The sequence below is a fragment of the Paramormyrops kingsleyae genome, chromosome 8 (assembly GCF_048594095.1).
Source record: "Paramormyrops kingsleyae isolate MSU_618 chromosome 8, PKINGS_0.4, whole genome shotgun sequence".
NCBI lineage: Eukaryota > Metazoa > Chordata > Actinopteri > Osteoglossiformes > Mormyridae > Paramormyrops > Paramormyrops kingsleyae.
In genome coordinates, this window is record NC_132804.1 from 18,172,714 (window position 1) to 18,185,115 (window position 12,402).

The 12,402-nt window shown below is 41.4% G+C and overlaps 1 protein-coding gene across 1 annotated transcript; it reads left to right on the forward strand.

The window, feature by feature from the left end:
- The first annotated feature begins 206 nt into the window (after positions 1-206).
- LOC111854502 (tubulin alpha-1C chain) lies at positions 207-4,664 on the forward strand. The gene is made up of 4 exons (XM_023832501.2): positions 207-369; positions 3,025-3,247; positions 3,331-3,479; positions 3,563-4,664. Exons 1-4 carry the CDS (start codon positions 367-369, stop codon positions 4,535-4,537), a joined length of 1,350 nt encoding a protein of 449 aa, XP_023688269.2. The 5' UTR covers positions 207-366; the 3' UTR covers positions 4,538-4,664.
- The last annotated feature ends 7,738 nt before the right edge of the window (positions 4,665-12,402 follow it).

Genomic DNA, 12,402 nt, shown 5'->3' on the forward strand with positions numbered 1-12,402 from the left:
ATTTCTAGCTATTCCATGGCTTTCTTCATTCAAATACTGCTTACTAACGTAAATGGTAATATTTCCGGACAACTTACATTCCGACAAGTCGACAACTAGACAACTATAATTTAAAATTTTAAACGGACCAATAGCGGATATCAAGGGTTTCGCTTTCGACCAATAGAATGAGGTTATGAGCGGAGGGGCGAAATTTAGTTTAGTTCGTCCCGCCTCTTTGAAAACTTGTCAGTTTGTATAAATTGCCCCACCCAGTTACTTCGCTAAACTTCTCACTACAGACTCCTAATCAGTCTTTCAGTGAGAGTCGCACATAAAAGTTGTTTTTAGTTTCTCATATTCACATCAGACCGTTTCTGCCTTATCATGGTAAGTGTGAATCTATTTTCATTATTTTGTATAAAACGTTAACCGTGAATTGTTCAATTATTCGTTTTAATTTTGATTGCTAATTAATACTACGTTTTCAAAGTGGTGATGTAACTGAACTCTATCCCATGTGCTCTCCGCAGTACTGCGTGTTTAGCATTCCTAGCCCTTTTCAAATGCGTAGGATTATTGACTATTCAGTCTATTGTACGTTCTTTTAGCTTTTGCTATTGCGCCAGAGATGAGATTTCCTTTTATGGCTGTCCTTTCGCCTGCCGCACCTATCTTGTAACGCTAATCGGTATTTTATCAACTTTATCTAATCACCACCCCCTGCCCCGTAAGAATGATACCGTATCACTGATTCTGTGACCCGAATTTACCGGCGGCTAACGTTGAACCTGAGCGTGCCTTCGCCGTCCTTGGTGACATGTGGCATGTTAACCGTCGTCTCAGATGCGGTTTTCTCCGTGTACTGTACTGAATGAGCGACTAGAGTTTGTGACTCGTCCAAGTTAAGTATGAATTCCAGTTCAGTATACTGTCTCGCCTCAGGCATACGAATCCAGCCAGTTCTAGTGGTCGAAAGTCCTGAAGATACTAAAACTATTCATTTATAATCTTTCACATCTGACATAATGCTCTTAAATGGCCTTTGAAGAAATGTTTGCAAATTAATAAATTTAAAAATTCTTTCCTTTTAATAAAGATCAAGTACTCTTTCACACTGCTGCACCTATTAATTCACAAGAGGGATGATTTAAGGGGAGATGGGTACCCCATATAAGTGCCTGTTTACTCTGCAATCTAGTAATTGCACTGTCTGTCACTTTAAATTGTGCCTTCTAGTGATTTTATAAAACATCTCTCATTGCCTGTAAAGTTTTTGGGATCATAGCCAGTCCTTAAGCCAACAAGATTCCTGAATCAAGATGCATATTTTAAAAAGTTCTGGGGAGAAAGACAGATATTAAACTACAAATCCTTAAAGATTTGTAAGGCTGAAATCAGGTCCAGAAGCTCTTGTCATGGGGCTTGTGCTTAAAAACTGGCTGCATTGTTTTGGTGAAGGATTTTTGGAGCAACACTTCAATGGTTAGTTTTATAAAAGTTTGGTTCTCTCAGCAGTTACAGCCAAAGCCTCTGTTCAACTAAAACCTGCTGACTCTTGGGTGCCATAAGGGGATTACCAGTGGAAAGAACAATTGCCGTATTGTTACTGCTTGATGCCAGGCTGTGTCACACATGAATTTACATGGTTGGGTGTGCAGCAGTATATACATTTCTATGGTCTTTGCTATGTATGTGTAATACTAGCACTATATCACTGGTTTTAGTGCTTTAGGATATTCTGTCTTGCTTACATTTGTAGATATACTGTGAGCAAAACTTGTGGTCAGAGTGCAGAGTGGAGCATGTCTGGGGGGGGGGGGGGGGGGGGGGTTGCTTAAGAGCCCAACAGCAATGTGATTATTCTGCGGAAGACAAGATTCAGACTGGCAAACCTTCCAATGTTATGCAAAGAAGTGTAAACCATGTAGCCACATACCACCCTGGTGGTACTTAAAGTAATCCATAGTGTGAAGTTCTTTAATAGTTAGTTTGAAGTGCATGCAACTGGAATAACAGTAGCCTTTTTAAACCAGCATCACCTTTGTTTCAAAGTATGGCCACTTACTCCAGAAACTATTCAGGTCTCTGAGGTGCATATGAGCACTGGCATGCTAAATCATGTGGTGTTAGTTGAAAATAATGAAACACTGGGGTTATCAAAAAATCGATTCTCAGATACTAATCAATATTAAAAATTAGTATCTGATTAGAAACTCATTTTCACTATTATTGATGCCAACAGTGTGGTTTTCGCCTCATTCGCCACACTTCAGCGCCGCTACAGCACAGGCGCGCGTGCACGCACTCGTGCAGCCCCTCCCCTCTTAATAGCCGCTGAGTGCATCTGCACTGGTTAACACACACATACAGATTTGGCCAAACATGGATTATGCTGCAGTTGAAGGCACCTCGCAAGCTGCTTTAGTTTTTTTTTTTTTTTTTTAAAGCAAAAGTGCAGTTTGGGAGTATTTTGCAGACAGGCATGGAAAGGCTAAGGATGTCTAAGCCTCTATGCAAACAGTGCTACAGAGTTGTGGTGACAGTCAAGTAGCATGGCAAATTTGGCAAAACATCTTAAAGACCGATATCCCGGTCTTTATGAGAAATTTTGCGAGGTTAGTAAAGCTTGTGTTCTAGCAACACTGAACTATTAAACACTTATCAAAAATGTTAAGGTGTGCGCCAGCCAAGTTAACATTAGCCGTTTATAAACAGTTGGCCAACAAACACGTTAGCCGTATGTTATCATTAAGGTAGTGGATAGGCGCGGTGGCTAATAATAAAATATAATATAGTTAATGTGGAAACAATGCAGAAACATGAAACTAAAATGTGGTGAACACCCAGTCATAATTAAAAATACTGTCGTATACCATGAAACCAATATAACTTTGAAAAATACCGTGATATAAATTTTTGGTCATACCGCCCAGCTATTTGTTTATAAGCTGTGGTACTCTGAGTAATACAATGTGACAAATGTTTGTATCTCTTCTTTGAAGGAGATTGATCATACTTTCCCCCCACCCCCCTCTTGTGCAGCGTGAGTGCATCTCCATCCACGTTGGCCAGGCTGGTGTCCAGATTGGCAATGCCTGCTGGGAGCTCTACTGCCTTGAGCATGGGATCCAGCCGGATGGGCAGATGCCCAGTGACAAGACCATCGGAGGAGGGGATGACTCCTTCAACACCTTCTTCAGTGAGACAGGAGCTGGGAAGCATGTGCCCAGGGCGGTCTTTGTGGATCTGGAGCCCACGGTTATTGGTAAGCTCTCTTCCTGGGCCCATTGAGTCAGCGCACAACCATACTTTGCCTCTTTGCTAATGATTAAGTTTGTTCCTTCTCAGATGAGGTACGTACTGGGACCTACCGGCAGCTGTTCCACCCTGAGCAGCTCATCACTGGCAAAGAAGATGCTGCCAACAACTACGCCCGTGGGCATTATACCATCGGCAAAGAGATCATCGACCTGGTTTTGGACAGGGTCCGCAAACTGGTGAGAATCCTATACCATATTTACTCTGTTCTAGTTCCCCCCCCTCTAGTTTTTACTCAGATCTCTTCTTTCACTTTCTCCAGGCTGACCAGTGCACAGGTCTCCAAGGATTTCTGGTGTTCCACAGCTTTGGAGGTGGTACCGGTTCTGGTTTTACCTCCTTGCTGATGGAACGCCTGTCTGTTGACTACGGCAAGAAGTCCAAACTGGAATTCTCCATCTACCCTGCCCCTCAAGTGTCCACGGCTGTAGTGGAGCCCTACAATGCCATTCTAACCACCCACACCACCCTAGAGCACTCTGACTGTGCCTTCATGGTTGATAACGAGGCCATTTATGACATCTGTCGAAGGAATCTCGACATCGAGCGTCCATCCTACACCAACCTCAACAGGTTGATTAGCCAGATTGTGTCCTCCATCACTGCTTCCCTGCGATTTGATGGTGCCCTCAATGTTGATTTGACAGAATTCCAGACCAACTTGGTGCCCTACCCTCGTATCCACTTCCCTCTAGCTACTTATGCTCCAGTTATCTCTGCAGAGAAGGCATACCATGAGCAGCTAACTGTAAGCGAGATCACAAATGCCTGCTTTGAGCCGGCCAATCAGATGGTCAAATGTGACCCTCGCCACGGCAAGTACATGGCCTGTTGCTTGTTGTACCGTGGTGACGTGGTACCCAAAGATGTCAATGCAGCCATTGCCACCATCAAGACCAAGCGCACCATCCAGTTTGTTGACTGGTGCCCCACTGGTTTCAAGGTTGGCATCAATTATCAGCCTCCTACTGTGGTTCCAGGTGGAGATCTGGCCAAGGTTCAGAGGGCTGTATGCATGCTGAGCAACACCACTGCTATTGCAGAGGCCTGGGCTCGCCTAGATCACAAGTTTGATCTGATGTATGCCAAGCGAGCCTTTGTGCACTGGTATGTGGGAGAGGGTATGGAGGAAGGAGAGTTCTCTGAAGCTAGGGAGGATATGGCAGCCCTAGAGAAGGATTATGAGGAAGTGGGAGCAGATAGTATGGATGGTGAAGAAGAGGGAGAAGAGTATTAAGTTGTGTTATGAATGTTACTGTCTTCCAAACCTGTAAGCCTTTCCTTTTAGTTTTGAACTATTAATTCTGTCCCAGACAGTCTCTTGTTTGAACACTTTCCTGTTGTAATAAATGAACTATGCCTTATTTTTGGAGTGCTGTCTTTTTTTTCCCCCCACTGTATGACCAGTTGGCCTTGCAGTTTGACACTGTCCAAATAGTTGAGTTTCTCACTGGGTAACTCTGTTTCAGTCCCATCTCTGCTCTTTGGGGGGTTTGCATATTTTCCTTCTGGTATTCTGGGAGACTAATTGGCATTTTTGTGTTGCCTGGAGTGTGGCTATATCTGCCCTGTGTCTTGGACCCCATCTAGGGGGTACCTTTTTTTGCCTGAGATTATGCTGGTTTGAAAAGATGAATTGTGAATATTTGATTAGCAGAGCTAGTTGTTAGGCCTGAATTAAACTTGTATACTTCAATGTGGTGATAGGAAGACTGCACGCAACCTGTGGAAATTAGTGTTTTTTTGTGATGCTGATTAAATCTTCAGAAAAACATAAGGGACAGGTGCCATCAGTCAACACCTCAAACCCCAGATTGGCCCAATTCTGTCACAGCGTCCTTTTTTCACATGCCATCCCAGTGTTCATTGCACTCTGAAAGGTTTACCTTATGGGGAGTTTGTCATCCCAGACACTGCTTTCAGTCAGCTTGTATTGCCTATATGTAAATTTAAATTCCCTCAAATGCATTGCAGATTTTAAACAGTCTTCATTAAAGAGCAGCAGCTGTTTACCACTAATAATTGCTGGAAGTTTAACAGTTCTAGGGTTCGCACCCCACCCTTTCACCCATGGGTTCCAGCCTCCCACAATCCTGAACAGGATGAACAGTAACAAAAATTGATGGATGTGTATTCAGGCATATGAGAGTTTAATTTTACAAAAGAAATGTCATTGATTAGACATAACTCAAGTTGCACTCAAGATATAATGTATACCAGCCTTGAATTATTAATATCACTGACCACTGGGTGGTTCATTTTGACTTGGATCCTGATTCTTTATCTAGATAGCACTCAACCCTCTGAGATTTAAAAGTAATGGACAATGAACATCATGAATAAATAAGAAATTACTGGCATTGATGTGGAGACATTCAGATCCTAGTGAAGAGCTGCATTCTATCATAAAAAGACCACACAAATACATGAAAATTGAAGAATCACAGCTGAAATTATATATATAAAATGGTAGAAATAAGTCTTTTGTCACCTATTGCCAATTGAATTTTGCAATAAAAATGTTTTGACGAGTTGAAATGGTGTTCTGTACCGAGTTATTGATTAAACAGTGAGTGTTGAATTGGGTCTCATTGGAACTGTAGGTTGCTCTGTTTTCTGTTGCAATCAAATTTTAAAATTTGCAAGCAGTTTGCGGGCAACGATCTTGCTCAACAAAAGGGTCGAACCAACAAAATAATGTGGCAAAAAAATCTGAGACTGCATATTGTCCAGTATGTCGGTTAATTGCGCATCAGAGTGATACTTACACAATGATCCAAGCTCTGCTCCAGGTCTGTCCTGGGGGTACGGGATGGAGTCTGATGATTCACTGCAGCCTGCTGCTTTTATTGTGCATGTGCTGGGGCAGAATGGCAACCTGACACACCACATGCTAGGCAGTGGAGCCCCCAGGGAGCCTCGCGGGAAGAGCGGCCATTACTTACACCAGCTGTAGTCTTGTGGGGCTATTTACAGAGCATAGTTTCTCAAAATTCACGTTATTCTTGAGTATGTTTTTTACTGATCATGCTATGAACGAGTAATGGTTTTAGATTGTGAAAACTATTCCCATTTTTATATAGGCATTTTTTTGAGGAAAAAAAGTATTCAGGCAAGCGTGCCATTAGCACTGAAAACAGCAGAAACCACACTCAGTTTAAAGTATTAAAGCAGAAACGTTATATTCCTGGGTCCACTGCCAATAAAAAAATGACCCTGATCTGACAACAGACTGATGGACATCAATCATCAAAAAAAGATCCTGTAGAAATCTCTATTAAATTTAAATAGGAGTTACCGAATGGTCCGTAGGCAAAAACTTTGATCCTTTTGGCCTCAGACTGCCTGCAAATGTACAAAACTTACAAATTTGAACATATATATATATATATATATATATATATATATATATATATATATATATACACACACACACACATTTGTATTATGCAGCAGGCACTTCATATTGTACAGTTGATGAATACAAGTGTACACTGTCGCAGAAATATTGTAAATATATGTAAGTATTCCTTTAGGTGAAATTTACTGGTTGGAAATTTAAGAAATCCACAGTATTCACAATGATTAGAGTGGAAGATTTATTTTCATTTAGGTCATTAATGAATCTCCCATGAATCACTTGTCTTGAATTATTGATGAATACAAAGATATGAAGCAGGTAACTGTATCTTGATTTATGAAGTGAAGCCTGGCTGGTAATAACTTACCAAGACATCAAGCGTTTTTTTTTTTTTGGTCATTTTGATGTCACTGACTGACACAGAAAGTGGTAACAGAGCACTGAACAAAAGGTTACATGTGTTAATTTGAACCAGGACAGTGCTACTAAAAGCAATGACATTATATATTACTATGGAACAAAGTATCTGAATGCAATTTTATTTCTTTCAATATAGCCATTTCTGTATTTGTAATGTGTTGAATCACTAAAATGTAGTATATTGATACAACTATTGTTATTGTTATCATTTTCATCATCATCAAGAAGACTCCCTAATAGGCTGAACCATTTAACCAGAATCAGTCAACAATGCAATGTCACTTCCAACAACGTATCACATTTATGGCTATTCAGTGCAATTACTGCTGTGTATTTAAATTAATATAACCCATGAGTTATATTCCAGTTCTTTTTTTCCTGTAATACAACACATTTAATTTAGAAAACACCAAATTGGGTGGTTCTCTCTAGACAATCCACCAGCACTAGGTAGAAGTGAGAAAAAATAAACATATATAAACTTAGACAGGCAAAATGTAATCATTTTGCTCAAGAGGCCTGGAGTTCCTCATCAGAATCTCAAAAATCCTTCCTTCCCTCTGTTCCATTTTGCTCATCTTCTCTTTCATTCCAATGTGGTTACTTTCCCTTGTTGCCCTGACAACACAGTCAGTCACCTGGCAACATATCCGGTGCTCTCGGGGTTGGACGTGTGAGTGGATGAGTCTTAAAGGACGCTGTATTGACAAAAGTATTGGGACACCTGCTCATTACACCTACAGGAAGTTTTATGACATCTCATTCTAAATCCATATGCATCAATATGGAATTGGCTCCCCTTGCAGCTGTAACAGCTGCCACTCTTCTGGGAAGACTTTCCACAGGATATTGGAGTGTGTCTGTGGGTATTTTTTGCCCATTCGTCCAGAAGGGCATTTGTGAAGTGAGGCACTGATGTTGAATGTGAAAGCCTGGCTCCCAATCTGTTCCAGGGCTCTGTGCAGGCCAGTCAAGTTGTTCCACATCAACCTCACTGGGGCACAGTCACACTGGAACAGAAAAGGTTCTTCCCCAAACTGATCCCACAAAGTTGGAAGCATAGAATTGTCCAAAATATCTTGATATGCTGAAGCATTAAGAGTTCTCTTCACTGGAACTAAGGGGCCTAGCCCAGCCCCCGAAAAACAACCCCATACCATTATCCCTCCTCCACCAAACATTACGGTTGGCACAATGCTGTCAGGTAGGTAATGTTCTCCTGCCATCTGCTAAACTCAGACTCATCTATCACTTATTACTTATTGCAAAGGTGGCATTCTATGACAATATCACACCTTAATGATCTGAGCTCTTCAGAACAACCCATTCTTTCACAAATGTTTGTACACCTGACTGCATGGCTATGGGTCTGAATGCGACCTGAATGAAACACCTGAATTCAACAATTAAGAGGTGTGGCACAAAATTTTTGTCTATATTGTGTATATGGAAGCGTAAATGCAGATATTAATGGCAACTATGCCTCACGCTTCACATTACCCAGAAAGGCACATCCCTGTTCCTTCCTCATGATCTGCTGACATCTGCCTCACTCTTCACATTCCCCTGAAAGGCACATCCCTGTTCCTTCCTCACCATCTGCTAACATCTGCCTCACTCTTCATCACATGCCCCAGAAAGACACATCCCTGTTCCTTCCTCATCATCTGCTGACATCTGCCTCACTCTTCACATTCCCCAGAAAGACACATCCCTGTTCCTTCCTCACCATCTGCTGACATCTGCCTCACTCTTCATCACATGCCCCAGAAAGACACATCCCTGTTCCTTCCTCACCATCTGCTGACATCTGCCTCACTCTTCATCACATTCCCCAGAAAGACACATCCCTGTTCCTTCCTCACCATCTGCTGACATCTGCTTCACTCTTCACATTCCCCAGAAAGACACATCCCTGTTCCTTCCTCACCATCTGCTGACATCTGCCTCACTCTTCATCACATTCCCCAGAAAGACACATCCCTGTTCCTTCCTCACCATCTGCTGACATCTGCCTCACTCTTCATCACATGCCCCAGAAAGACACATCCCTGTTCCTTCCTCACCATCTGCTGACATCTGCCTCACTCGTCACATTCCCCAGAAAGACACATCCCTGTTCCTTCCTCACCATCTGCTGACATCTGCCTCACTCATCACATTCCCCAGAAAGACACATCCCTGTTCCTTCCTCACCATCTGCTGACATCTGCCTCACTCGTCACATTCCCCAGAAAGACACATCCCTGTTCCTTCCTCACCATCTGCTGTCATCTGCTTGATCTCCTACACAGACTAATAAAACTAGAAGCAATGAAAGATAGAAGATGATGCTACATAGTGGTACAATTTAAAAGCAGTAGGACACTCACTCAACCTACCAGTGGTGATTTTTTTATAAAATGAGGAGTGGAAAATGATGGATTAGTGGGGTGGGGGGTGTGTGGGTCCAGATTTATCTCCTACCCATGTTCTGGCGCCATATACTTGTCCTTGGTGCTCATAGACTGTAAAGATTTACAAACCAAACACTTCTAGAAAAATTATTCTTTAATATCCTAACAGAAAATCAGAAAAAAGCAAGTGTGATGAGCACAGAGGAACTTGAGGACAGTAGTACACTGTTAAATGAATACTACAAATCTTGTATTTTTAAACCCACTATGTAGCACTTGGTTATACATTTTCAGAAAAGGTTTTTAGGAAAAGTGTGCCCTTTTATTCGCACAAAACTCAGTGTTTGTGCATCTGTACAATTTGCTATGTGCAAATCAAATTAATATACCAACAGGACATAAAAGGTGATGACATAAAAGAAACTGAAAAAGTCTCAAAAAAAGATTATACAGCTGTATGTTTTGGAGAAGCTATATAAAAGCAAAAATATGATGATGTCATTCTCTGCATACAGATAATATATATGTGCTCCGGTTTCCCCCCACAGTCCAAAGACATGCTGAGGCTAGCTGGAGTTACTACATTGCCCATAGGTGTGCATGTGTGAGTGAATGGTGTGTGAGCGTACCCTGCGATGGGCTGGCCCCCCATCCTGGGTTGTTCCCTGTCTCGTCCTCGTAGCTTCCGGGATGGGCTCCGGACCACCCGCAACCCAGAAGGATAAGTGGTTTGGAAAATGGATGGATGGATATGTATGATTCATATGTATAAATACATAAATGTATGCTAGATTTGGGATGGGCAAATCGAATGAATAGATTTAAATGTATTATCTCCTAAATGTATCATAATTACTGGAGATGGGTTCACTAAATTTGCATCTGGCACATATTTTAAAAGACGTTAAATTTACCTCAGTCATTAGGCTTTGACAGCTGTCAAAAAAGCACGATTTGATTCACACACAGGGGTTTTTTTTTCCCTCTGCACAGAAGGGACTGAAGAGCAAGAGAGAGCAGAACTCAAACAGGAAATATAATTAGTGGGCATCTGGACATTGTGCTGTACCGGAATAGAGACATGAGAAATTCATAAATTTTCCATGAGCGAGAGAGGGAGAGAGAAAGCGAGAGAGGAGGGGAAAGCGAGACAGAACTACTCATTTGTTGTATGGTAAATTGATCGAATTATACTGCGAGGATAAAGCAGAAATATTGATCACTAGACGAGCCAGATCCCAGCAGTTAGGACAAAAGCTGGCAAATGGCCAAAGCAGCTTGCAGCCAGGTGAAGGCGGAAGCCTTGGGGAACAGACAGCGAGTCAGGCTGCTTTATGCTAAAGTGCTTGCAAAGCCTCATTTACCGTAGTTAGGGGCCCGGTGCACTCTCTGCAGGTGTTAAACATGGAAACAGAAGCTTCAGGATTCTAATCACCATTTTTCGCACACGTATACCTTGAGCAACACTTGTGTACTATTGAAGAGTAAATGGTTATTACTTATTTAATTTTCAGAATGTATCAGTACTGCAAAGTGGTTATGAATCTATAGAACCCAAATAATAATGCGTGGCCCACACTTCACTTGAAATACTATAAACATACGTATCTATAGCGTTTATATGTAGCTAATTACTATAACGCATTTTAATGTGCATTGGATTAACTGAATTCAAATTAATTTCATTCATTCCAACCAAATATTAAAGATAGATCACAAACAGTAATTATTCACAGTCTATTTAGACTGAGCTGTCACACTGGGGAACACATAAATGCCATTTGCTAATGAAAATAATCAACATGCCATCAAGGCCCCTCCCCCATAGTTTATAGGGATCCTTCCTAAGACCTCTGACCTGCAGAAATGGAACATCTCTGTTCAGTCCTCTACCCCTCGTAAAGCGCCTCATCCAATTCAGTTTATTGCCTTTTGTTCCTGGTGCAGGACGACCTTCAGAGAGTCAGTGATGGTATTTTGAGAATTAATGCACAGCTGCACTTCTGTCCGTGAAGGTCTCATAGTCAAAGACAGATGTACAATAATCGTCCCACACAAGTAAACATGTATTTCGCATATCAATGTGCTGAGTCAGACGGGACGCTTTGTTACACCTGAAGATCACCCTGCTTGTTTTTATAAGCAAGCTTCTTACAGAGAGCTTCAGATGTCCCCAGATGTGTGAGTCACCTAATGTTCCACACAGAAAACGCTTCTGCAAAGTCATCCTGTAGCTTTTATGGCCTTAGTGAGACAGTTTGGTTATGAGTTATAAATAAAAAATATTCACTGACTCGAACTGTTAAAAGACAGTTATAACAGAAACACGAAGAAAAATCACAAATGACTTTTAAATGACTTACATAATGAAAACAGCAGAAATATTAATGTATTTATCTTCTTAATGTTGGTCTATGGAAAGCAAGCATTTTATATATACAGAATATGCAAAATTAGCATGAAATATGTCTGTTACTAGAATAACACTGACATGTGAAAAAAAATTGCAAATCTTTTTGTTTTGTTTTAAAGTGAACGCCGGTTATTTATGAAGAGTAACCAGATAAATTTATAGCATATTAATGTATAAAGAAAAGGCAATAAAAACTGCTTGGGTTAAAATGTAGTTGTCACTCAAAGGAGGTTTGTGGGCTCATATTCTGGTTGAGTTTTACTTCCCTTCCAGGCTGGGACACTGGCACTGTGCTTTTTTCCCTGCATATCAGACAAAGATGTGAGATCTGTGTGTGTGAGAGAGAGCTTATTAGATCATATATTAAAGGAAGCAGGCAAAGGCAAGAGCGAAGAAAAGGGAAACAGGAGAGGCAGGGAGACAGAGAACGTGGTCGCAATGGGACTGGGCGTGGCAGCACTGTGAATACAGAGGTATCATGGCAGACAGCGCATTGATTGGGCATGGGGGGG

Coding starts and splice junctions, on each gene's coding strand:
- LOC111854502 (XM_023832501.2), top strand. Junction 3,248..3,330: donor TCTGGAGCCCACGGTTATTG/GTAAGCTCTCTT, acceptor GTTCCTTCTCAG/ATGAGGTACGTACTGGGACC. Junction 3,480..3,562: donor TGGACAGGGTCCGCAAACTG/GTGAGAATCCTA, acceptor CACTTTCTCCAG/GCTGACCAGTGCACAGGTCT.